The sequence below is a fragment of the Ranitomeya variabilis genome, chromosome 4 (assembly GCF_051348905.1).
Source record: "Ranitomeya variabilis isolate aRanVar5 chromosome 4, aRanVar5.hap1, whole genome shotgun sequence".
Classification (NCBI taxonomy): domain Eukaryota; kingdom Metazoa; phylum Chordata; class Amphibia; order Anura; family Dendrobatidae; genus Ranitomeya; species Ranitomeya variabilis.
In genome coordinates, this window is record NC_135235.1 from 621,731,536 (window position 1) to 621,758,962 (window position 27,427).

The window sequence follows — 27,427 nt, forward strand, 5'->3', positions numbered from 1 at the left end:
TTGTACCGTCGTAGCGATCAAAATGGTACTGTGTGACGGTACCCTTAGTGCATGCACTGCCAGATTATCCAGGACCATTCTACTTTCATCTCCTTTTTCAGGTATGTGACGAGGACATCACATATGAGAATAACCTCATCGGACACCATGGGTACAATAGCATTCTGTAACCTCTGGTCACATGGTCACCTCATCACTAAGGACCTTTATCGGTTTACATCATACTATATACTGCTGCAAATTAATATTATGTTTACTTTACTCTGCAATGCCTCATGCTGACATGGACTTATTATATTTATATATCACCACTTTAGTATAGAAAAGGGAACAAAACCAAAGCAAACTTCATTTTATTTCGAGAAGCAAACATAATAAAAGTATATTTGTTGTTATTCCTCTGCTTTACAGCAATTGCATGGCTGCCTTTCTCCATCTTCATTATTGCCGCTTTGTGAATCGGTATCCGAGCTGGGGAGAAAAGAAAAATGTGATCAATATTGCCCAGTGCAGCATTCTGCATATGACCTGGTATGGCACCTCGGCGACATTGTCACCTCCTAAAATATTATACATTATATACTATAATCGAAGAGGCTTATAGGCTGTGAGTCAGATCACAATAGTAGAAGATAGCAATGGAGATAAGAGTTGAGGGGTGTACAAAAATATGCTATGTGGAGTTTGTCCATTTTATTTTATAAAAATGTAATGTCTACCCCCTCTGCATAGCAATGTTTTCTACACACCAATTCTTATCTCCTTTGTTATCTGGGAGCTTCTGAGATGTCTGTGCCTGCAATCAGAAAGGTCAAGTGCAGACAACCTGGCTGTGGAGATGTGCAAGTTTTTGTCCAACTGATTGTCTTTTTTTTTTCCCTTCATTACCTCTCTTACCACCTCCTGCCCCGTCAGTGAACAACTTTAATGTATTCTGTGCTGATAGGCTGTGTACCTTCAGAGCAAAATACATGTATTACTGCCCAAGATGGCTGATCTAGAAGTTGCTCAGGGTTCATTGTCACTTTTTTATTTTTTTTTATCAAAGGGTGGCTTTAGTCACCTGAACGACACCACTGCTCAACAAGGCTTCCTGCAGGACCCTCAATGATGTTGGAGATCAACTGATCTCTGAGTGTTAAAGGTCCTGATGTACTGCAGGAAGCCTGGGTCAGCAGTGGCAGCATTCGGGTGTTTAACCCTTTCAATGCTCCAGTAGATGATATGTGGTGAACGGTCATATACCGGAGTACAAACCTCTTCACAGTGCTAATGCACTGTTCCCCAGCCAGTGTGCTAATTAAATATTGGCCGGAGCATGAACTCAGTTGGACAAAACAACCCTGCATGATGTGAGGGACTATCGTTTAGTGTCCGGTGATTGGATGTGCACAATTGGAACGATAGTGGCTCATCACCAACTACTGAGCGACAGTTGCTTAATGGTTGTGTGTAAAGTCGCCTGATGCTAAAATCCCATTGACAATCGAGGTGCTAGATGTGGGTGATAGCATGATAAATCATCCCTTGTAAAAGTACTTTCACAGGACTCTGCACCTACACTTTCATCTGGTTTGCTTCATCCTGTTTTTCCAGGTCATCGATTATTATTGTTAGAATTCTGTACACACGCCGACTTTTGACCTACAGAAAGAGTAATATGATTAAGAGGATGGAGAACAAATGGGAACGTGGATAAATATGTGGGCAGGACATTACCTGAATGGTAAACACCTCTTCCTCACTGGAACACTTCTTTTCTTGTTCCCCATTTTCCACAGAAATAGCTGAAACCCAATATGAAATGCTAGTGAATATTGCATGTGACACCATGGCCTCATGTTCTTTTATGATTCCACCCACCTCTTTTTTTGGTCACAGGAACCAATGATTGTTGAGGAGAACGTTTGAAGAAGTCATAATTGGACTGTGCAGAATCCTAGAAAAAATAGACATCTTAACCCCTTCCCGATCTGTGGCACAGCGTATGCGTCATGAAAGTCGGTGCCAATCCGACCTGTGACGCATATGCTGTGTCACAGAATGATCATGTCCTTGCAGATCAAGTGAAAGGGTTAACTCCAATTTCACCCGATCTGCAGGGACAGGGGGAGTGGTACTTCAGCCCGGGGGGTGGGGGGGGTAGCTTCACACCCCCCCCGTGGCTACGATCGCTCTGATTGGCTGTTGAAAGTGAAACAGCCAATCAGAGCGATTTGTAATATTTCACCTATGAAAACTGGTGAAATATTACAATCCAGCCATGACCGATGCTGCAATATCATCAGCCATGGCTGGAAACCCTGATCAACCCCCCCCCCCACCGCCTCCGATCTCCTCCCCAGTCCTCCGTCCTGTGCTCCGCTCCCCTCTGTCCGCCTGTCCGCTCCCCCGTGCTCCGATCCCCCCCTCATACTTACCGAGCCTCCCGGTGTCCCTCCGTCTGCTCCATGGGCGCCGCCATCTTCCAAAATGGCGGGCGCATGCGCAGTGCGCCCGCCGAATCTGCCGGCAGGCAGATTCGTTCCAGGTACATTTTGATCACTGTGATAAAACCTATCACAGTGATCAAAATTTTAAAAATAGTAAATGAACACCCCCCTTTATCACCCCAAAAGGTAGGGACAATAATAAAATAAAGAAAATATATTTACATTTATTTTTCCACTAGTGTTAGGGTTAGGGTTAGAACTAGGGCTAGGGCTAGAATTAGGGTTAGAATTAGGCTATGCGCACACGATACGGATTTGGCTGCGGATCCGCGGCGGATTGGCCGCTGCGGTTTCGTAGCAGTTTTCCAGCAGGTTTACAATACCATGTAAACCTATGGAAAACCAAATCCACTGTGCCCATGGTGCGGAAAATACAGCGCGGCATCGCTGCATTGTATTTTCCGCAGCATGTCAATTCTTTGTGCGGATTCTGCAGCGTTTTACACCTGTTCCTCAATAGGAATCCGCAGGTGAAATCCGGACAAAAATCCGCGAAACGCAGTGCATTTTACCTGCAGATTTTTCAAAATTTGTGCGGAAAAATCTCATTAGGGCTAGGGTTGGAAATAGGGTTAAGATTAGGCTTGTGGTTAGGGGTATGCTGGGGTTAGGGTTGGGATTAGGGTTAGGGGTGTTTCGGGGTTAGGATTGTGGTTAGGGGTTAGGGTTGTGATTAGGGTTATGCTAGAGTTGGGATTAGGGTTAGGGGTGTGTTGGGGTTAGTGTTGGAGTTAGAATTGAGGGGTTTCCACTGTTTAGGCACATCAGGGGTCTCCAAACGCAACATGGCGCCACCATTGATTCCAGGCAATCTTGCGTTCAAAAAGTCAAATGGTGCTCCCTCCCTTCCGAGCCCTGACATGCACCCACACAGTGGTTTACCCCCACATATGTGGTACCAGCATACTCAGGACAAACTGGGCAACAACTTTTGGTGTCCAATTTCTCCTGTTACCCTTGCAAAATTAAAAAATTGCTTGCTAAAACATAATTTTTGAGGAAAGAAAAAAGATTTTTTATTTTCATGGCTCTGCATTGTAATCTTCTGTGAAGCACTTGGGGGTTCAAAGTGCTCACTACATATCTAGATAAGTTCCCTGGGGGGTCTAGTTTCCATAATGAGGTCACATGTGGGGGTTTCTACTTTTTAGGCACATCAGGGGCTCTGCAAACGCAACGTGACGCCCACAGACCATTCCATCAAAGTCTGCATTTAAAAACGTCACTACTTCCCTTCCGAGCCCCAACGTGTGCCCAAGCAGTGATTTACCCCAACATATGGGGTATCAGCGTACTCAGGACAACTTTTGGGGTCCAATTTCTCCTGTTACTCTTGTGAAAATAAAAAATTGAGGGCTAAAAATTTTTTCTTTCCTCAAAAATTATTTTTTAGCTTCACGGCTCTGCGTTATAAACTTCTGTGAAGCACTAGGGGGTTTAAAGTGGTCACCATGGGAGGTCTAGTTTCCAAAATGTGGTCACGTGTGGGGGAGCTCCAATGTTTAGGCACACATGGGCTCTCCAAACGCGACATGGTGTCCGCTAACGATTGGAGCTCATTTTTAATTCAAAAAGTCAAATGGCGCTCCTTCCCTTCCGAGCCCTGCCGTGTGCCCAAATAGTGGTTTACCAACACATGTGAGGTATCAGTGTACTCAGGAGAAATTGCTTAATAAATTTTAGGATCCATTTTATCCTGTTGCTCATGTGGAAATGAACAAATTGAGGCTAAAAGAATTTTTTTGTGAAAAACAAAAGTAGTTTTTCATTTTTATGGATCAATTTGTGAAGCACCTGGGGGTTCAAAGAGCTCACTATGAATCTAGATAAGCTCCTTCGGGGGTCTAGTTTCCAAAATAGGGTCACTTGTGGGGGAGCTCCAATGTTTAGGCACACAGGGGCTCTCCAAACGCGACATGGTGTCCGCTAACGATTGGAGCTAATTTTTAATTGAAAAAGTCAAATGGCGCTCCTTCCCTTCCGAGCCCTGTCGTGCGCCCAAACAGTGGTTCCTCCCCCCATATGGGGTATCGGCGTACTAAGGACAAATTGTACAATAACTTTTGGGGTCCAGTTTCTCTTTTTACCCTTGGGAAAATAAAAAAATTGTTGCTAAAACTCATTTTTGTGACTAAAAAGTTAAATGTTCATTTTTTCCTTCCATGTTGCTTCTGCTGCTGTGAAGCACCTGAAGGGTTAATAAACTTTGTGAATGTGGTTTTGAGCACCTTGAGGGGTGCAGTTTTTAGAATGGTGTCACTTTTGGGTATTTTCAGCCATATAGAACCCTCAAACTGACTTCAAATGTGAGGTGGTCCCTAAAAAAAAATGGTTTTGTAAATTTCGCTGTAAAAATGAGAAATCGCTGGTCAAATTTTAACCCTTATAAATTCCTAGCAAAAAAAATGTTGTTTCCAAAATTGTGCTGATGTAAAGTAGACATGTAGGAAATGTTATTTATGAACTATTTTGTGTCACATATCTCTCTTGTTTAACAGAATAAAAATTCAAAATTTGAAAATTGCGCCAAATTTCCATTTGTTTCACAAATAAACGCAAAAATTATCGACCTAAATTTACCACTAACATGAAGCCCAATATGTCATGAAAAAATAATCTCAGAACCGCTAGGATCCGTTGAAGCGTTCCTGAGTTATTACCTCATAAAGGGACACTGGTCAGAATTGCAAAAAACGGCCATGTCATTAAGGTCAAAATAGGCTGGGTCATGAAGGGGTTAATAAGGACAAGGAATCTGAGTCAATTTGAATTGTACATCAATCAGACCATGTGCCATTTTGAAGCCTCTCCGTAAACCGTGCTATAAATTATAGGAAGCATGCTCATCAACATATGTAAGTATTAAATGAATGGGATTCTTCATAGGGAGCTAAACGATTATATTTCTGTGGCTGATGCACACAGCCACTAGGTCTTTAACAGGGTTAGAGTACAGAGTCTCCCACAAATTTTAAGACCCCCATCGCCCTGCTGCGACTTGTGGTTCCAGAGAGATTTGCCAAAAACAGAGACCCCCCATCCAAAATGCTTCCAATGCATGTCTGTGAGAAAAAACATGCCCAAACTCTGGGGTCACAGCTCTGTGGTTGTAAGTCCTGAAAACTAGCCCTTTTAGGGGAAGAAAGCCCAGGGTCTGCCCTAAAAATAGACATCAAAACCGGGTTACTGATTTATGCACTTACAGTTTGTCTCCCAGCCATCTTTCCTCACAGGCAGTGTGAAAGCAAGTAAAGACATGCCCCATAGGCAAATCCTCACCTCAGCTTCCTCCTCTAGATTGGCGGTGCTGTCACTACTCAAGTTTAAGACCACACCCCTTAAAGAAATAGAAAAAGAAATGATATTGAATCAAACAGACAATAAAGTATTTGAACACTAGTCACTGCAAGCAAGAGTGGAAACACTACAGGCTGAGCCATCTACATTCATGGTGTAGTGCAGTGTTCCCCAACTCCGGTCCACAAGAGCCACCAACAGGTCATGTTTTCAAGATTTCCTTAGTGTTGCACAGGTGATGGAATTATTGCCTGTCCATGCCACCATTTTTGGAAGTTGGAGTGCGTCCAGCAGGCCCTTGATGGCTCCATGATGCTTCACGGTTGTTCTGCTTGCTGTGATGAAGTCCCTTGCAGCCCAGATGGGTCTAAAGTGGTGTGCTATGCCATGCGAGTACCTTGACTCGGTATATATGTTCGCAGTTTTGCCTTCTGCAATCTGGCAGGCCTTCGTCAGCGCTATCAGTTCTGCTTCCTGGGCTGACAGACTAGGCGGCAGACTTCTGGACCACAGGATTTCTTGATTGCTGGTCACTGCACATCCCGTGTGGAATCGTTCTTCATCATCTGCAAATCTGGAGCCATCCATGTAGAGGATCATCTCTGGGTTGGTCAGTGGCTCTTCTGCTACATTGGGTGGTCCTGCTGTTAACTGTTGCATGATGCTGAAGCAATCATGGTCATCCGTCCGGAGCAAATCCAGATCCATGTGGAAGGTATCATGCAGATTTTGTTCAGAATTTTGATCTGAAGGGTCCATATTCTTCATATCTGTATCCCCCCCTTGGGAGTGGGAGTAGAGTGGCCGGGTTGAGGATCGTGCATCTGGAGATGGTAACATTGTCAGGCAGGAGTAGAGAGCACTGGAGGCGAAGATGCCTGGCGGTGGAGAGATGTTTTGGCTGGGTATGGTTGGGAATTGCTGAGATGTCATACGGAGCCAGGATTTCCAGTGGATGTCCAAGAAGGATGTCAGAGGTCTTGTCCAGGAGGGCGTGTGCTGCAAATACTGCTCTCATGCAGGAGGGGGCTCCTCTTGCTACTGGATCCAGGCGAGCTGAAAAGTAGCCTAAAGGTCTCTGCTTATATGCTTGTTAGCAATAATGTTATATGAAATTTCATATATGGTAATTGATATATCTTGATGCTCTATTACATTAATCTACAGCCATGCTGCATAATATGTTTCTGAATCGCACAGCTTCATAGCCTTGATTTTATTACATATTGTTATTTTTTGTCCCAATAAAGTTTGATTTATGTTAAAGTCGTGCTCTCTTATTTTTTTTTAATGGGATTACATTATTGTATTTTTATTTTTTTTTTTTTGGGGGGGGAGGAGATACTAAAAATAAGAATACAATATTTTGGTGGCTCAATTATCGGTTATTTATGAAATGGAGTCCAGGTCAAAGATTGAGAACTTAAATTTCCCTTTTTACAGATGATATTCTCCTAACTCTCTCCAATCCTCATCGTTCTCTCCCTAATCTACACTCCATTTTATCAGAATTTGGCACCTGTCAGGCTACAAAACAAATACAACTAAAACTGAAGTTCTTTCAATAAATATACCAGATCCACAACTGAATCTTCCCCGTAACAACTTTAGATACCAATGGAGAGACACCACTCTTAACCCCTTCATGACCCAGCCTATTTTGGCCTTAATGACCTTGCCGTTTTCTGCAATTCTGACCAGTGTCCCTTTATGAGGTAATAACTCAGGAACGCTTCAACGGATCCTAGCGATTCTGAGATTGTTTTTTCATGACATATTGGGCTTCATGTTAGTGGTAAATTTAGGTCGATAATTTCTGAGTTTATTTGTGAAAAAAACGGAAATTTGGCAAAAATTTAGAAAATTTCGCAATTTTCACATTTTGAATTTTTATTCTGTTAAACCAGAGAGTTATGTGACACAAAATAGTTAATAAATAACATTTCCCACATGTCTACTTTACATCAGCACAATTTTGGAAACAAATTTTTTTTTTTGCTAGGAAGTTATAAGGGTTAAAATTTGACCAGTGATTTCTCATTTTTACAACAAAATTTACAAAACCATTTTTTTTAGGGACCACCTCACATTTGAAGTCAGTTTGAGGGTTCTATATGGCTGAAAATACCCAAAAGTGACACCATTCTAAAAACTGCACCCCTCAAGGTGCTCAAAACCACATTCAAGAAGTTTATTAACCCTTCAGGTGTTTCACAGCAGCAGAAGCAACATGGAAGTAAAAAATGAACATTTAACTTTTTAGTCACAAAAATGATCTTTTAGCGAAAATTTTTTTATTTTCCCAAGGGTAAAAGGAGAAACTGGACCACGAACGTTGTTGTCCAATTTGTCCTGAGTACGCTGATACCTCATATGTGGGGGTAAACCACTGTTTGTGCGCACGGCAGGGCTCGGAAGGGAAGGAGCGCCATTTGACTTTTTCAATGAAAAATTGGCTCCAATCTTTAGCGGACACCATGTCGCGTTTGGAGAGCCCCCGTGTGCCTAAACATTGGAGCTCCCCCACAAGTGACCCCATTTTGGAAACTAGACCCCCCAAGGAACTTATCTAGAAGCATAGTGAGCACTTTAAACTCTCAGGTGCTTCACAAATTGATCCGTAAAAATGAAACAGTACTTTTTTTTCACAAAAAAATTATTTTAGCCTCAATTTTTTCATTTTCACATGGGCAACAGGATAAAATGGATCCTAATATTTGTTGGACAATTTCTCCTGAGTACACCGATACCTCACATGTGGGGGTAAACCACTGTTTGGGCACATGGTAAGGCTCAGAAGGGGAGGCGTGCCATTTGACTTTTTGAATGGAAAATTAGCTCCAATCGTTAGCGGACACCATGTCGCGTTTGGAGAGCCCCTGTGTGCCTAAACATTGGAGCTCCCACACACGTGACCCCATTTTGGAAACTAGACCTCCCAAGGAACTAATCTAGATGTGTGGTGAGCACTTTGAACCCCCAAGTGCTTCACAGAAGTTTATAACGCAGAGCCATGAAAATAAAAAATAATTTTTCTTTTCTCAAAAATGATTTTTTAGCCCACAATTTTTTATTTTCCCAAGGGTAGCAGGAGAAATTGGACCCCAAAACTTGTTTTCCAATTTCTCCTGAGTACGCTGATACCCCATATGTGGGGGTAAACCACTGTTTTGGCACACGTCAGGGCTCGGAAGGGAAGTAGTGACGTTTTGAAATGCAGACTTTGATGGAATGCTCTGCGGGCGTCAGGTTGCGTTTGCAGAGCCCCTGATGTGCCTAAACAGTAGGAACTCCCCACAAGTGACTCCATTTTGGAAACTAGACCCCCAAGGGAACTTATTTAGATGTGTGATGAGCACTTTGAACCCCCAAGTGCTTCACAGAAGTTTATAACGCAGAGCCGTGAAAATAATAAATGTGTTTCCTTTCCTCAAAAATATTTTTTTAGCCCAGAATTTTTTATTTTTGCAAGGGTAACAGGAGAAATTGGACCCCAATATTTTTTGCCCAGTTTGTTGTGAGTACGCTGATACCCCATATGTGGGGGTAAACCACTGTTTGGGCACACGTCAGGGCTCGGAAGGGAAGTAGTGACATTTGAAATGCAGACTTTGATGGAATGGTCTGCGGGCGTCACATTGCATTTGCAGAGCCCCTGATGTGCCTAAACAGTAGAAAACCCCCACAAGTGACCCCATTTTGGAAACTAGACCCCCCAAGGAACTTATCTAGATGTGTGATGAGCACGTTCAACCCCCAAGTGCTTCACAGAAGTTTACAACGCAGAGCCGTGAAAATAAAAAATCATTTTTCTTTCCTCAAAAAAGATGTTTTAGCAAGCAATTTTTTATTTTCACAAGGGTAACAGGAGAAATTGGACCCCAACAGTTGTTGCCCAGTTTGTCCTGAGTACGCTGGTACCCCAAATGTGGGGGTAAACCACTGTTTGGGCGCACGTCGAGGCTTGGAAGGGAGGGAGCACCATTTGACTTTTTGAACGCAAGATTGGCTGGAATCAATGGTGGAGCCATGTTGCGTTTGGAGACCCCTGATGTGCCTAAACAGTGGAAACCCCTCAATTCTAACTTCAACACTAACCCCAACACACCCCTAATCCTAATCCCAACTGTAGCCATAACCCTAATCACAACCCTAACCCCAACACACCCCTAACCACAACCCTAACCCCAACACATCCGTAACCCTAATTCCAACCCTAACCCTAATCCTAACCCTAATCCCAACCCTAACCACAACTGTAACCCCAACACACCCCTAACCCTATCCGTAACCCTAACCACAAGCCTAATCTTTACCCTATTTCCAACCCTAGCCCTAATTCCAACCCTAACTCTAATTCCAACCCTAACCCTAAGGCTATGTGCCCACGTTGTGGATTCGTGTGAGATTTTTCCGCACGATTTTTGAAAAATCTGCAGGTAAAAGGCACTGCGTTTTACCTGCGGATTTACAGCAGATTTCCAGTGTTTTTTTGTGCGGATTTCACCTGCGGATTCCTATTGAGGAACAGGTGTAAAATGCTGCGGAATCCGCACAAAGAATTGACATGCTGCGGAAAATACAACGCAGCGTTTCTGCACGGAATTTTCCGCACCATGGGCACAGCGGATTTGGTTTTCCATAGGTGTTCATGGTACTGTAAACCTGATGGAAAACTGCTACGAATTCGCAGCGGCCAATCCACTGCGGATCCGCGGCCAATCCGCTGCGGATCCGCGGCCAATCCGCTGCCAAATCCGCACTGTGTGCACATGCCATAACCCTAACCCTACCTCTAACCCTAGTTCTAACCCTAACCCTAGTGGAAAAAGAAAAAAAAATATTTTCTTTATTCTATTATTGTCCCTAAGTATAAGGGGGGGAGATCGGGGCACCGGGGGGGGGGGGGCGTCGGAGCACGGGGGGTGACATAGGAGCACGGGGGGGAGCGGACAGGAGGACGGGGGAGCGGAGTACATGACGGAGGGGACTACGGGACAGATCGGTGGCTTGGGGGGGCAATCGGTGGGGTGGGGGGGTCACTTCAGTATTTCCAGCCATGGCCGATGATATTGCAGCATCGGCCATAGCTGGATTGTAATATTTCACCAGTTTTTTAGGTGAAATATTACAAATCGCTCTGATTGGCAGTTTCACTTTCAACAGCCAATCAGAGCGATCGTAGCCACGGGGGGGGTGAAGCCACCCCCCTGGGCTGAAGTACCACTCCCCCTGTCTCTGCAGATCGGGTAAAATAGGAGTTAACCCTTTCACCCGATCTGCAGGGACGCGATCATTCCATGACACCACATAGGCGTCATGGGTCGGATTGGCACCAACTTTCATGACGCCTACGTGGCGTCAAAGGTCGGGAAGGGGTTAAATATTTGGGAAGGTGGTTTGACTCACCCTTAACACACCTAGCCCCTGATGCCATAATTTTCTCAACTGCGAGATATAATCCCTGAGGTTTATCTTCTTCAGTACATGAACGTGATGCTTTACGTGGACTCAGGAATATTTGATTATTCTAACCTGAACTGTTACATACTCAGAACCTTCATAAAGAACTTCTTGGTTGATGGTGCAATGCTGCTGAGAGTACGTTATGTTTAATGATCTATTTTACTTATTGTGTTTGTTTGTTTTATCATTGAAAGTATGATTATGTCATTGATATTGTGGATGATGATTTGATGGATTATTCTGATTTTATACTGCAATGTCACATGCTTGTTATATCATTTTGTGAAATCTTTCAATAGAAAGATTTTAAAGGGACTCTGTAACCTGAATTTGGAGGGAACAATTTTCAGCCATAGGGGTGGGGTTTTCGGGTGTTTGATTCACCCTTTCCTTACCCGCTGGCTGCATGCTGGCTGCAATATTGGATTGAAGTTCATTCTCTGTCCTCCATAGTACACGCCTGCGTAAGACGAGATTGCCTTGTGCAGGCATGTACTACGGAGGACAGAGAATGAACTTCAATCCAATATTGCAGCCAGCATGCAGCCAGCGGGTAAGGAAAGGGTGAATCAAACACCCGAAAACCCCGCCCCTAGGTCTGAAGATTGTTCCCTCCAAATTCAGGTGACAGAATCCCTTTAAAAAAAAAATTAATTGTTCCCTCTTGACGGATCTCAGCAATAAAAAGGACCATGGCAACACAAGATCTACTCAATAATAAACAAAAAACGCAACACAGAATTTATTTAGTGGAAGAAAAATGGCCGTGATGTTTATTTAGGGTTAAACCAGTTAATACACAGTTTAAATAAGGTAATCATATAAACTTCCATATTTCCAAAAACACCAATACCAATCCGCCCATACCAATGGGCGATTTTCCCAAAAGCCAAGCCTCAAAGAGGCGAGGCCCCCCCAAAACCACACAGCCACTTTTTGACCATCGTTTGTAAATTTAAATTAAAAATATCCAACCTGATATCCGATAAATAGACAAAATCATTCCGAAATAGACCTGGTAAAAACCCTTCCAACTCCTCATGCCGAAAAGAAAAACCGCCAATTAACGGCAAAAATTTACTCATACTCCTATTAATTCTTTTACGAATCTTATCCAAAAATAAGAACTTAGCATCTGTCCATAAGATTCTAGGGATTATCTCAGAAAAAACAAAACCCACAGGCGGAAATGACTGTCTAAGGCTGCAAATATCTGATCTCATAAAAGCTAGTAAATCTAAAGTTCTCAATTTGCCAAGATCGTTACCGGACAGATGAAAAATCACCAAGTCTGGAAAAGGAAAAATTTAAGCACATTTTCTAAATTCAAAACTAAAATTGGACCACTTCATGCCCCGAATACTGTGCCAGAAGATCTGAACTTCAGCTGAATTAAATGATAGATTTTCAGAATAGACTCTCTGGCCCTCTTCTCTGCCCAAAATATAAACGAGGGTCCAATAATCCAGACTATGATTGGACCTGAAAAATAAATGAATAATTAGTAATCATAAAGTTATATCTATCTATCTATATATATATCTATATATACGGAGGCAGCACACCAGTAGTAGTGGAGAAAGCAGGAGCTACTTCTATTAGCCCATCTCAGCAACGTTTTGGTTCTAATAGATGTGAACCTTTTTGAAGCAATGAATAGGTGCATGTGACAAGTGTATATAGGGTGCAGACAATTATAATCTATAGGATCAATTACATTAGAGCATATTTGATCATAGATAATACATAGAACGTGCAAAATGTGACCTGTATCAATTATGTCAACATAAAGTGCAGTGCCATAAAGTGCGTATAGTAAACTTCATATAAAAACATTTCCAAGTCAGTTAACAATCAGTGTACAGCTGTATTGCATTACTGAAATCATCACAGCCATGGCTCGCCCCACTCAGAATATGTAAACACACGCGCTGCACAGTATAAAGGCACATATTCTGCCATTTCAACTATTGGCGCTGCGATAGTTATATTACGCACGCGCTTAGGGTATAATTGTTTCAAGAAGTTGTTCAGTACCTGTGTGCAAGAAGTCAGTGCAATTCTACCGCCATATCTTGCATAAAAACGCATGTCAAGTATGCAAATCCTTATATATAAGGGACCTCATAATATTGACATCCTTTATATGGTACACATATGAGGCACATATCCCGCCAAGAGGATGCACCTCGACTAGTGTTGAGCATTCCGATACTGCAAATATCGGGTATCGGACGATATTCGCTGTATCGGAATTCCGATACCGAGCTCCGATATTTTTGCGATATCTGTAATCGGAAGTTCCTATCGTGAAATTATGCAGTAAAATGAAGTGTGGGCGGTGCGTGGGCGGAGACTGCGTGCGCGGGCGGTGTCTGTGTGTGACCGTGGGGCTCTCTGCGTGTGTGCCGGGGCTCTATGCGGCGTGCAGGGTGTCTTTGTGCGGCGTGTCTCTGTGCAGCGTGCGGCGTGTCTCTGCGGCGTGCAGGGTGTCTCTGTGCGGCGTGTCTCTGCGGCGTGGGGGGTCTTTGCGGCGTGCGGGGGTCTCTGCAGCGTGCGGGGTGTCTCTGCGGCATGCGGGGGGTCTCTGCGGCGTGTCTCTGTGTGACGTTGCTTGCCTGGGACTGCGTGTTGGAGGGGCCTGCCTGGGGAAGGGGGGCTGCGTGCTGGGGGTCTCTGGGGAAGGGAGGCTGCGTGCTGGGGGTCTCTGGAGAAGCGAGGCTGCGTGCTGGGGGTCTCTGTTGGGAAGGGGGTCATGTTGCATGCATGGGGGATCTGCGTGCAGGGGGGTCTACCTGCAGATAAGTATAGTGCTACATGGGCGAACAGGGGAGGGGATGAATGATGTTGGAGATCTGAGGGATTGATATTACTTAACATGACAATCTCTGCCTGATGGTGAGGAGTCAGTCCTGTTTTTGTTTAGTTTTTTTACATAAAACGTTTTCTCATTAATATTATTGGGTACACGTGATGTCAGGTTGATGACTGACCTATGACCACTGGGAGCGAAACTGCGTAACAACAATGTCTCCAGATCCTGGGCTTTATTCTCTACTTGCACGCAGTGCTGTTTAGTATTAGCCTGGTGGCCACTGGTGTCAGCCACTACTTGTATCTAGTTTTCTGCATGATTTTTTCTGTTTTATTCTAGGTATTGTAGCTTTTCCCCATCCTGTGCCCCCCAGAGCAGTGACCCCCCTGCAGATTTCATTTCATCACTTGATTTCTCTTCACCAAGTGGAATACTGCTGCCCCCACAATCCATGTGAGGACCCAAAGGGATGACACTGTGGGCATCTGATAATGTCAAATAGATGAGTATAATTCCTAAAAAAAACCCTCCCTTTTTTCTCCATTTATATTGGCTTGCTAGGGTCTGTCCCCTTCCTGTCCTCTGTCTCCCCGTCCCGTCCGGTCCTCTGTCTCCCCGTCCCGTCCGGCCCTCTGTCTCCCCGTCCCGTCCGGCCCTCTGTCTCCCCGTCCCATCCGGCCCTCTGTCTCCCCGTCCCGTCCGGCCCTCTGTCTCCCCGTCCCGTCCGGCCCTCTGTCTCCCCGTCCCGTCCGGCCCTCTGTCTCCCCGTCCCGTCCGGCCCTCTGTCTCCCCGTCCCGTCCGGCCCTCTGTCTCCCCGTCCCGTCCGGCCCTCTGTCTCCCCGTCCCGTCCGGCCCTCTGTCTCCCCGTCCCGTCCGGCCCTCTGTCTCCCCGTCCCGTCCGGCCCTCTGTCTCCCCGTCCCGTCCGGCCCTCTGTCTCCCCGTCCCGTCCGGCCCTCTGTCTCCCCGTCCCGTCCGGCCCTCTGTCTCCCCGTCCCGTCCGGCCCTCTGTCTCCCCGTCCCGTCCGGCCCTCTGTCTCCCCGTCCCGTCCGGCCCTCTGTCTCCCCGTCCCGTCCGGCCCTCTGTCTCCCCGTCCCGTCCGGCCCTCTGTCTCCCCGTCCCGTCCGGCCCTCTGTCTCCCCGTCCCGTCCGGCCCTCTGTCTCCCCGTCCCGTCCGGCCCTCTGTCTCCCCGTCCCGTCCGGCCCTCTGTCTCCCCGTCCCGTCCGGCCCTCTGTCTCCCCGTCCCGTCCGGCCCTCTGTCTCCCCGTCCCGTCTGGCCCTCTGTCTCCACCTCTCGCCGGCCCCCTGTCTCCCCTCCTGTCCGGCCCTCTGTCTCCCCGGCCCTCTGTCTCCCCGTCCCATCCGGCCCTCTGTCTCCCCGGCCCTGTCTCCCCAGCCCGTCCGGCCCTCTGTCTCCTCGTCCCCCTGTCTCCCCGTCCCTTCCGGCCCCCTGTCTCCACCTTCCGTCCGGCCCCCTTTCCCTTACCCACGCTTGTGTCTTATAGTGTATTCAATGAGAGAGGAATTTTCTGTTAAGCACCACAATAAAATTTTTGCAGCTAAAGCACAGGGGACTTTGGTACAAAATGTGTTTTGCTTTTTTGTCATTAATGTCTTTAACCCCTTCACGTCGTGGCCCTTTTTCGTTGTTTCACTCCCCTCCTTCCCAGAGCCATAACTTTTTTATTTTTCCGTCAATATGGCCATTTGAGGGCTTATTTTTTGTGGGACGAGTTGTACTTTTGAACGACACCATTGGTTTTACCATGTCTTTCACTAGAAAACAGGAAAAAAATTCCAAGTGCGGTGAAATTGCAAAAAAAGTGCAATCCTACACTTGTTTTTTGTTTGGCTTTTTTGCTAGGTTCACTAAATGCTAAAACTAACCTGCCATTATGATTCTCTAGGTCATTACGAGTTCATAGGCACCTAACATGTCTAGTTTATTTTTTATCCAAGTGGTGAAAAAAAATTCAAAACTTTGCTTAAAAAAAAAAAAAAAGCCATATTCCGATACCCGTAGCATCTCCATTTTTCGTGATCTGGGGTCGGGTGAGGGCTTATTTTTTGCGTGCCAAGCTGATGTTTTTAATGATACCATTTTGGTGCAGATACGTTCTTTTGATCGCCCGTTATTGCATTTTAATGCAATGTCGCGGCGACCAAAAAAACGTAATTCTGGTGTTTCGGATTTTTTTCTCGCTACGCTGTTTAGCGATCAGGTTAATGCTTTTTTTTAATTGATAGATCGGGTGATTCTGAACGCAGCGATACCAAATATGTGTAATACAGCGCCGGAGCCCACATCAAAGGGGGATTCACGGAATGCGCAGTACATGTACGGCGCATGTCGTGAAAGGGTTAATGTTTAATTCGTTGTTTTGATTTTTGTGAATGTTTTTCCCAGCAATATGCGCTCCTGAAGGATGATGATGGAACTCGATATTCTTATTCAAGGATGATTTTTATTTCAAACTAAAATACAACCGGTTTCGACTTCTTGGAGTCATCCTCAGGTTTAGGCATGACATTATACCTGAGGAAGACTCCAAGAAGTCGAAACCGGTTGTATTTTAGTTTGAAATAAAAATCATCCTTGAATCAGAATATCGAGTTCCATCATCATCCTTCAGGAGCGCATATTGCTGGGAAAAACATTCACAAAGTGTTATCGCCTATGAAAGCACTGTTCAGTGCGCTCATCAGTTCCCAGATCTTTGCAGCAAACTGAGTGGAAAGAGGAATGGAGTGATCCATGGATTGAATCTATACACAGTATATCAAGACACCAAAAAGGTGAGTGGATTCACTGAGTACACACCTTTGGAAACTAACTACTACACTCAGACTTCTGCGCTTCCCATTTCTCTCCCTATAATCCCCTCCTGTTTTGATTTTTAAAACTCTTTAATATTCATTTGTATGTATGCATCTATTTATTTATCTGTTCTCTGACTGCCTCCTTGAGGGTCTCCTTCCCCTTCTTCTTGGGTCGCTATCTGTGACTTCCACCTCAGGCTGTTCTCTGACTTCTTCCTCAAGGGTTTCCTGCCTCTTCTTCTAACCTCCATATCTGGATTCTCCTTCCCCTTCTTGGGCCGCTCCCCGACTACCTCCTTCTCCTCAGGGTTCCCTTTCTTCTTGGGCCTCTGTCTCACCTCCTTTCTTGGGGGCCACCTCACCCTTAACCTTCTTGTTTGGCCTCACTGGAACCTCATGCTCCGTGGGTGACGCCTCCCTGCTGTTCTCAGGGCTCCCTCTGTGGACACGTCTTACATTCTTGAGGTCTCTGTAGTCAGTCTCCTCCACGACCATAGGACTCACCTTGGCTGTCTGTTGTAAGCTGTCCTCTTGGTGACTCTTCCCATTTCACACTGCAGACAGAAGAAGCATATTAAGAAGAGGTTGACAACACATGGCACTGCAGGGTGTGCTGCTCTGAGGGAGTGATTACATTTTATATATTATTCCAGGGAGCTCATTATTTCTGGAAGCGGACAGCATCTCTGGTGACTTATAACAGGGCTGGTCATAGATGTGGCTAGTTCTTGTAGAAAAATGTGGGATACACGACTTCTATGATACCATCGCCCCTGGAGGTCCCAGGTGGGAGATATTACTGTCATTATTCATATCACGATGTCACCTTTCTCTAGATCGGAGACGTAGCATGGATAGCATCATCCATCTGAATATTAGTTTGAGAGAGGTTGCATGGATGGCATCATCCATATGATATATTAGTTTGGGAGACGTTGTCGCTACCGCCCAGTGACATCAGACAATGTGTTACGTTCAGAGTGAAAATAAAGTCTATAGCGGTCATATTTACACTGTAACAGACTGAACTTTCAGAACTGGAGTGTGCACTTATGGAATCTGCTGGTCTCCGTTCACAATGAGACTTAAGGTGACAAAGTGTCTCCACCACTGTTTATATGAGCCCTCAGATAACCCTCTGTAATTACCTGATCACAGTGGGGGCTCCTGCTGCATAAGGGTCATGTAGAGGTTAATAGGGAGCGAGCCTTGCTCAAATATTCACTGTCATACATACCAGTACTGACACTGAGGCACAGATCTCACCATCAGGCAATGCACTCAGCTGTATGTCCTCAGAGCAGCGCTCCCCACAGTGTGACTCCAGACCTCTCATCACTCCACAGTCAGCTGTACATCCTCAGAGCAGCACTCCCCACAGTGTGACATCAGACCTCTCATCACTCCACAGTCAGCTGTACATCCTCAGGACAGCACTCCCCACAGTGTGACATCAGACCTCTCATCACTCCACAGTCTGCTGTACATCCTAAGAGCAGCGCTCCCCACACTGTGACACCAGACCTCATGACTGCAGTCAGCTGTACATCCTCAGAGCAGCGCTTCAAACACTGTGACACCAGACCTCTCATCACTGCACAGTCAGCTGTACATTCTCAGAACAGCACCCCCCGCAGTGTGACGTCAGATCCCTCGGCCCCCCGCAGTGTGACGTCAGAGCCCTCGCCCCCCCCGCAGTGTGACGTCAGAGCCCTCAGCTGTCCTCAGTGTGACGTCAGAGCCCTCAGTCCCACCGCAGTGTGACGTCAGAGCCCTCAGCTCCCCGCAGTGTGACGTCCAGGGGTGAACCTAGCCACACTGCTGCCTGAGGCGAACTTCAAAACGGCGCCCCCCCAAACACATATACAGTACTGCCCACCTATAGGGCTCCCATCTCATATACAGTCCCCCTTACATTACATGAGTGATAACTATTGTACATTCTACAATAGGTCATAAATCAGACAGTATAGTCCTCCATACAGAATAATGAGCCCCATATATTGCTCCATACAGTATGAGCCCCATATATTGCTTCATACAGTATTGTGGGCACTGCACAGCGCCCCATACAGAATAACATGCCCCATATATTGCTCCATACAGTATAATGAGCCCCATATATTGCTCCATACAGTATGAGCCCCACATGATGCTCCATACAGTATAATGGCCACACAGTGCTCCATACTGTATAATGGTCACACATTATGCTCCATACTGTATAATGGTCACACATGATGCTCCATACTGCATAATGGGCCCACATGATGTGCCATACTGCATAATGGGCACACATGATGCTCCATACTGTATAATGGGCACACATGATGCGCCATACTGTATAATGGGCACACATGATGCTCCATACTGTATAATGGCCACACAGTTACTCCCACACACACGGCTGTGCTCCGTACACCTCATACACAGCCGGCTCCGCTCCGTACACCTCATACACACCCGGCTCCGCTCTGTACACCTCATACACATGCAGCTCAGCTCCGTACACTGAACACACACCCGGCTCTGCTCCGTACACCTCATACACACCCGGCTCTGCTCCGTACACCTCATACACACCCGGCTCTGCTCCGTACACCTCATACACACCCGGCTCTGCTCCGTACACCTCATACACACCCGGCTCTGCTCCGTACACCTCATACACACCCGGCTCTGCTCCGTACACCTCATACACACCCGGCTCTGCTCCGTACACCTCATACACACCCGGCTCTGCTCCGTACACCTCATACACACCCGGCTCTGCTCCGTACACCTCATACACACCCGGCTCTGCTCCGTACACCTCATACACACCCGGCTCTGCTCCGTACACCTCATACACACCCGGCTCTGCTCCGTACACCTCATACACACCCGGCTCTGCTCCGTACACCTCATACACACCCGGCTCTGCTCCGTACACCTCATACACACCCGGCTCTGCTCCGTACACCTCATACACATGCAGCTCTGCTCCGTACACTGAATACACACCTGGCTCCGCTCCGTACACCTCGTACACACCTGGCTCTGCTCCATACAGCTCGTACACACACGGCTCCGCTCCATACATGTCGTACACACCCGGCTCCACTCCATACACCTCATACACATGCAGCTCTGCTCCGTACACCTCATACACACCTGGCTCCGCTCCATACACCTCGTACACACACGGCTCCGCTCCATACACCTCATACACTTGCAGCTCTGCTCCGTACACCTCATACACACCTGGCTCCACTCCATACACACCTGGCTCCGCTCCGTACACCTCATACACACCTGGCTCTGCTCCATACAGCTCGTACACACCCGGCTCCGCTCCATACACCTCGCACACACACCATGGCAACCAGCACAGCAGAGTCCTTCAATCCATGGACGTCCCGATGATGTGACCTCATCACAGGTCCTGTTTGCACAGAGCAGCCAAGGTGCAGGGATGACCGGCTGGTGGGTTGTGAGCAGGGGCGCGCTAGTGACTGCAAGTGTCAGGGACTATGGAGAGTCGGCACCAGGTGTTCTGACCGCCGCTCTGCCGCCCCCTGTCTTTCAGTGACGACTGCCGTCTGAAGCAAAGGGCTCAACTTGCCCCATGATAGCGGCGCCCCTGGTGACGTCAGACCTCACCTGATGGTGTCGTTGTCCCGGATGATGCGCATGTTCTCCCTGGGGTGCAACAGACGTCCGTCCAGGTACAGGGACAGCGCCCCCTGGCGGCCGTAATAGAATCGCTTCCTGATGATGGCACTCACATCGGTGACGGCCCGGCAATTCTCCGAGTCCAGCAAGAACCAAAAGTCGCTGCTCTCCGGGATCGCGGGCGGCGGGTAATCAAACCTGAGCCTGATCCGCAGCTCTGTGGGGCTGTATGGAGCCGCCATGTTCAGCGCACACTGATGACAACTGACACAACGGGTTGCTAGGAGACACAAGTCAGGTGGTGTGAGTCACGTGACAGCGCGGAAACCCCCAAGACCTGACGGCAGATCACATGACCGGCAACATGGCGAGCGGCCTACGCAGTAGCGTAGCTACTGGGGGGGGCAGAGGGGGCCATTGCCCCGGGCCCAGTCACCTGAAGGGGCCCTCCGGGAGATCCACTGCCGAGTCTAAGGTGTCAGGGAGAGAGCAGCACAATGCCGGCTGCAGAGCCTCCCTCCGTGCAGAGTGCAATGTGGTCTCACCAGAGGAATCTCTTCCTGGCTGGCAGCAGCAGCAGCTGCAGTTACTTTCTGGCTGTGCAGTCAGGGTAGATGCTAGAGTGTATGGGCTCCTTCCAGGTGTGACGTCATTTCCGGGGGCGTGTCCTATCGGGAGGGGGCGTGTTCTCCAAGGCGGCAAAGGAAAGCAGCATGACAGCTTGTGGACGCCATGGAGGTTTGTGGTTTCAGGGTGAAAAATGCTACTTGCCGATCGCTATTCGCTATTGGGGGGAGGCCCTGTGGTGGTCGACCTACTTGTCTGTGTGGGGAGTGACCCGTGGTGGGATTTTGGGGGGCTCTGCTGCTGCTGGCTATTGTGGGGGACCCCTGTGGTGGGATTTTGGTGGGCTCCGCTGCTGCTGGCTATTGTGGGGGACCGCTGCGGTGTGGTTTTGGTGGGCTCCGCTGCTGCTGGCTATTGTGGGGGATCCCTGCGGTGGGATTTTGGGGGGCTCCGCTGCTGCTGGCTATTGTGGGGGACCCCTGTGGTGGGATTTTGGGGGGTCCGCTGCTGCTGGCTATTGTGGGGGACCCCTGCAGTAGGATTTTGGGGGTCTCTGCTGCTGCTGGCTATTGTGGGGGACCGCTGCTGCTGGCTATTGTGGGGGACCGCTGCGGTGTGGTTTTGGGGGGCTCCGCTGCTGCCGGCTATTGTGGGGGACCCCTGTGGTAGGATTTTGGGGGGCTCTGCTGCTGCTGGCTATTGTGGGGGATCCCTGTGGTGGGATTTTGGTGGGCTCCGCTGCTGCTGGCTATTGTGGGGGACCTCTGCTGCTGGCTATTGTGGGGGACCGCTGCGGTGTGGTTTTGGGGGGCTCCGCTGCTGCTGGCTATTGTGGGGGACCGCTGCGGTGTGGTTTTGGGGGGCTCCGCTGCTGCCGGCTATTGTGGGGGACCCCTGTGGTAGGATTTTGGGGGGCTCTGCTGCTGCTGGCTATTGTGGGGGATCCCTGTGGTGGGATTTTGGTGGGCTCCGCTGCTGCTGGCTATTGTGGGGGACCTCTGCTGCTGGCTATTGTGGGGGACCGCTGCGGTGTGGTTTTGGGGGGCTCCGCTGCTGCTGGCTATTGTGGGAGACCCCTGTGGTGGGGTTTTGGGGGGCTCCGCTGCTGGCTATTGTGGGGACCGCTGCGGTTTTGGGGGGCTCCGCTGCTGCTGGCTATTGTGGGGAACCCCTGCGGTGGGATTTTGGGAGGCTCTGCTGCTGGCTATTGTGGGGGACCCCTGTGGTGGGGTTTTGGTGGGCTCCGCTGCTGCTGGCTATTGTGGGGGACCCCTGTGGTGGGATTTTGGTGGGCTCCGCTGCTGCTGGCTATTGTGGGGGACCGCTGTGGTAGGATTTTGGGGGGCTCTGCTGCTGCTGGCTATTGTGGGGGACCCCTGTGGTGGGGTTTTGGGGGGCTCCGCTGCTGCCGGCTATTGTGGGGGACCCCTGTGGTAGGATTTTGGGGGGCTCTGCTGCTGCTGGCTATTGTGGGGGATCCCTGTGGTGGGATTTTGGTGGGCTCCGCTGCTGCTGGCTATTGTGGGGGACCCCTGCGGTGGGATTTTGGGGGGCTCCGCTGCTGCTGGCTATTGTGGGAGACCCCTGTGGTGGGGTTTTGGGGGGCTCCGCTGCTGGCTATTGTGGGGACCGCTGCGGTTTTGGGGGGCTCCGCTGCTGCTGGCTATTGTGGGGAACCCCTGCGGTGGGATTTTGGGAGGCTCTGCTGCTGGCTATTGTGGGGGACCGCTGCGGTGTGGTTTTGGGGGGCTCCGCTGCTGCTGGCTATTGTGGGAGACCCCTGTGGTGGGGTTTTGGTGGGCTCCGCTGCTGCTGGCTATTGTGGGGGACCCCTGTGGTGGGATTTTGGTGGGCTCCGCTGCTGCTGGCTATTGTGGGGGACCGCTGTGGTAGGATTTTGGGGGGCTCTGCTGCTGCTGGCTATTGTGGGGGACCCCTGTGGTGGGGTTTTGGGGGGCTCCGCTGCTGCCGGCTATTGTGGGGGACCCCTGTGGTAGGATTTTGGGGGGCTCTGCTGCTGCTGGCTATTGTGGGGGATCCCTGTGGTGGGATTTTGGTGGGCTCCGCTGCTGCTGGCTATTGTGGGGGACCCCTGCGGTGGGATTTTGGGGGGCACCGCTGCTGCTGGCTATTGTGGGGGACCGCTGTGGTAGGATTTTGGGGGGCTCTGCTGCTGCTGGCTATTGTGGGGGATATCTGCGGTGGGATTTTGGGGGGCTCCGCTGCTGCTGGCTATTGTGGGGGACCGCTGCGGTGTGGTTTTGGGGGGCTCCGCTGCTGGCTATTGTGGGGACCACTGCAGTTTTGGGGGGCTCCGCTGCTGCTGGCTATTGTGGGGGGACCCCTGCGGTGGGATTTTGGTGGGCTCCGCTGCTGCTGGCTATTGTGGGGAACCCCTGCGGTGGGATTTTGGGAGGCTCTGCTGCTGGCTATTGTGGGGGACCGCTGCGGTGTGGTTTTGGGGGGCTCCGCTGCTGCTGGCTATTGTGGGGGACCCCTGCAGTAGGATTTTGGGGGTTGCTGCTGCTGGCTATTGTGGGGGACCCCTGTGGTGGGATTTTGGTGGGCTCCGCTGCTGCTGGCTATTGTGGGGGACCCCTGCAGTAGGATTTTGGGGGTCTCTGCTGCTGCTGGCTATTGTGGGGGATCCCTGCGGTGTAGTTTTGGGGGGCTCCGCTGCTGCTGGCTATTGTGGGATTTTGTGGGGGGGGACTGCTGCTGGCTGTTGTGGTGGACTTCTGTGGTAGGCGACCTGCTTGTGTGAGGGGGGGCTGCAGGCTATTGGGGGACCCCTGACCTGCTTGTGGGGGGGCGACCTGCTGCATGCTATTGGGGGTGACCCATTTTAGTGGGGGGTGACCTGCTTGTGGGGGGGGGGGACCTGCTGCTGGCAATTAGGGGGACCCCTGTGGTGGGATTTAGGGGTGACCTGCTTATGGGGTGACTTGTTTGGGGTGGGAGACCTGCTGCTGGCTATTGGGGTGACCCCTATGGTGGGACCCCTGTGGTGTGATTTGGGGGCGACCTGCGTGCAGGGGACCCCTTTTATTGCGGGTGACCTGCTTATGGTTGGGTTTGGGGAGGCGACCTGCTTGTTGCGGGACCCCTTTTAGGGGAGGCGACCTGCTTGTGGAGGGGTGACCTGCTGATGGCTATTGATGGGCCCCTGTGGTGGGGTTTGGGGGTGACCTGCTGGCTATTGAGGGGGACCCCTGTGGTGGGGTTTGGAGGTGACGTGCTGCTTACGGGGTGGACCCCTTTTAGTGGGGGCGAACTGCTGCTGGCTATTGGGGAGACCCTGGTGGTGGGGTTTGAGGGCGACATGCTTGTGGTCGGGTTTTGGGAGGGCGTGACCTGCTGTCTATTGGGGGGGCTCCTTGTGGTGGATGTGGGGGGAGACCTGCTGCAAGCTATTGGGGGACCCCTGTGGTGGGATGTGGGGGTGACCTGCTTGTGGTGGGATGTGGGGGTGACCTGCTTGTGGTGGGATGTGGGGAGGCGACCTGCATGTGAGGGGTGACCTGCTGCAGGCTATTTGGGGGACCCCTGTGGTCAGATTTGAGGGCGACCTGCTTGTGGGGAGGCGACCTGCTTGTCGTTGAATGTGGGGAGGCGACCTGCTTGTCGTTGAATGTGGGGAGGCGACCTGCTTGTCGTTGAATGTGGGGAGGCGACCTGCTTGTCGTTGAATGTGGGGAGGCGACCTGCTTGTCGTTGAATGTGGGGAGGCGACCTGCTTGTCGTTGAATGTGGGGAGGCGACCTGCTTGTCGTTGAATGTGGGGAGGCGACCTGCTTGTCATTGAATGTGGGGAGGCGACCTGCTTGTCGTTGAATGTGGGGAGGCGACCTGCTTGTCGTTGAATGTGGGGAGGCGACCTGCTGCTGACTATTGGGGGGATCCCGTGGTGGCATTTGGGGATGACCTGCTGCTTACAGATGGAACCCTTTTATTGGGGGGTGACCTGCTGCTTACTGGGGGATCCCTTTTATTGGGGGGCGACCTGCTTATGGGTTGGGTTTGGGGGGGGCTGAAGAGGGTTTAAGCTGGGTGGGGGGTGGACATCGAAGGGGGTGTGTGCTGGGTGGGGGGATCCACGTCCGATGGGTGTTGGACGTCCGATGGGGGTTTGTTGGGGTTGGACGTCCGAAGGGGGTGTGTGCTGGGTGGGGGGTCCACGTCCGATGGGGGTTTGTGCTGGGTGGGGGGGGGTCCACGTGTGATGGGGGTTTGTGCGGGGTGGGGGGGTCTGCATCTGGGGGTTTCTGCTGGGTGGGGGGTTCCGCGTCCGGTGGGGGTTGTACGTCCGATGGGGGTTTGTGGGGGTTGGACGTCCGATGAGAGTTTAAGCTAGGGTGGCGTTCGATTGGAGGGGGTGTCTGATGGGATTTATGGTTGGGGCAGGGGGCGTCATATTTGGATTTACGCTTGAGGGGAGGGAATGTCTGTTGGGCTTTGGATTTATCCTGTGGGGGTCCGCTGGTTAATGTGAGGTGGATGTTTCTGACTGGGGGAGCGAGGTTATGCTGTGTGGCCCGCTGGTTAATGTGAGGTGGAGGTTTCTGACTGGGGGAGCGAGTTTATGCTGTGTGGCCATCTGGTTGATGTGGGGGGGGCTAATGCTTCATTGGGGTACACAAAAAAAATATGAGTGTATGCTGCTTATGCTATGCAAAAAAATTTTTGAGGTATTTCCCTGTAGAGTAGGCCACACCACCAACTGGCACGAAGCTAATCCTTTTTAGCTTAATGTCAGTAGGAGGCAGACATGGGTCTGGACCACCCAGCCCAGTTCTGACTTAGGTTTTGGGGGGTTTTTTTATTAACGATTTTCCTTTTTCTTTTCTTTTTTTTTCAGATACGGCTTTTGAGGGCGACAGTGGAATTGTCACTCTAATCTCCCACCTAGAATTGTCACTACCGTATCATCTGTGGTCTACGAGGCAAGGCCCTAACACATCAAGAGTGTTTGTGGTTCCCCAGAGGACGGTCCATGCCACGAATCCCCCTACCCTCCGGCCCCCCCAGAGCCAGATAGAGTAGGGAGGGAAGACTAATCCGTTATGTGCCAGCCGCCGAAAGGTCTGCGTCCAGGTTATTCCATGCCCATCTTCATCATCGGTCTGTGAAGAATGATGTGTGATCTTCAGGACACATACAGGTCCTTCTCAAAAAATTAGCATATAGTGTTAAATTTCATTATTTACCATAATGTAATGATTACAATTAAACTTTCATATATTATAGATTCATTATCCACCAACTGAAATTTGTCAGGTCTTGTATTGTTTTAATACTGATGATTTTGGCCTACAACTCCTGATAACCCAAAAAACCTGTCTCAATAAATTAGCATATTTCACCCGTCCAATCAAATAAAAGTGTTTTTTAATAACAAACAAAAAAACCATCAAATAATAATGTTCAGTTATGCACTCAATACTTGGTCGGGAATCCTTTGGCAGAAATGACTGCTTCAATGCGGCGTGGCATGGAGGCAATCAGCCTGTGACACTGCTGAGATGTTATGGAGGCCCAGGATGCTTCAATAGCGGCCTTAAGCTCATCCAGAGTGTTGGGTCTTGCGTCTCTCAACTTTCTCTTCACAATATCCCACAGATTCTCTATGGGGTTCAGGTCAGGAGAGTTGGCAGGCCAATTGAGCACAGTAATACCATGGTCAGTAAACCATTTACCAGTGGTTTTGGCACTGTGAGCAGGTGCCAGGTCGTGCTGAAAAATGAAATCTTCATCTCCATAAAGCATTTCAGCCGATGGAAGCATGAAGTGCTCCAAAATCTCCTGATAGCTAGCTGCATTGACCCTGCCCTTGATGAAACACAGTGGACCAACACCATCACTGACTGTAGGTACTTGACACTGGACTTCAGGCATTTTGGCATTTCCTTCTCCCCAGTCTTCCTCCAGACTCTGGCACCTTGATTTCCGAATGACATGCAAAATTTGCTTTCATCAGAAAAAGTACTTGGGACCACTTAGCAACAGTCCAGTGCTGCTTCTCTGTAGCCCAGGTCAGGCGCTTCTGCCGCTGTTTATGGTTCAAAAGTGGCTTTACCTGGGGAATGCGGCACCTGTAGCCCATTTCCTGCACACGCCTGTGCACGGTGGCTCTGGATGTTTCCACACCAGACTCAGTCCACTGCTTCCTCAGGTTCCCCAAGGTCTGGAATCGGTCCTTCTCCACAATCTTCCTCAGGGTCCGGTCACCTCTTCTCGTTGTACAGCGTTTTCTGCCACATTGTTTCCTTCCAACAGACTTACCATTGAGGTGCCTTGATACAGCACTCTGGGAAC

The 27,427-nt window shown here is 49.3% G+C and overlaps 1 protein-coding gene across 4 annotated transcripts in view; it reads right to left on the reverse strand.

Annotated features, from left to right (window-relative positions):
* Positions 1-392: 392 nt before the first annotated feature.
* The window catches only part of LOC143766102 (coilin-like), a 946,917-nt gene continuing 919,882 nt past the window's right edge, over positions 393-27,427 (reverse strand). The window contains exons 2-6 of one of the 4 annotated variants that reach the window (XR_013213533.1): positions 20,534-20,743; positions 1,864-1,939; positions 1,720-1,787; positions 1,562-1,644; positions 399-471 (exon numbers count right to left, since the gene is read on the reverse strand). Coding sequence is in view for 1 of the 4 variants with exons in the window: in XM_077253502.1 (XP_077109617.1) it covers positions 12,604-12,737; positions 17,396-17,445; positions 20,534-20,787 (438 nt within the window). In the remaining 3 variants the exon portion in view is untranslated. Of the gene's footprint in view, positions 472-1,561; positions 1,645-1,719; positions 1,788-1,863; positions 1,940-11,952; positions 12,738-17,395; positions 17,446-20,533; positions 21,186-27,427 lie in introns of those variants that run through there. The other 3 variants (XR_013213532.1, XR_013213534.1, XM_077253502.1) reach the window with 3 other exon arrangements.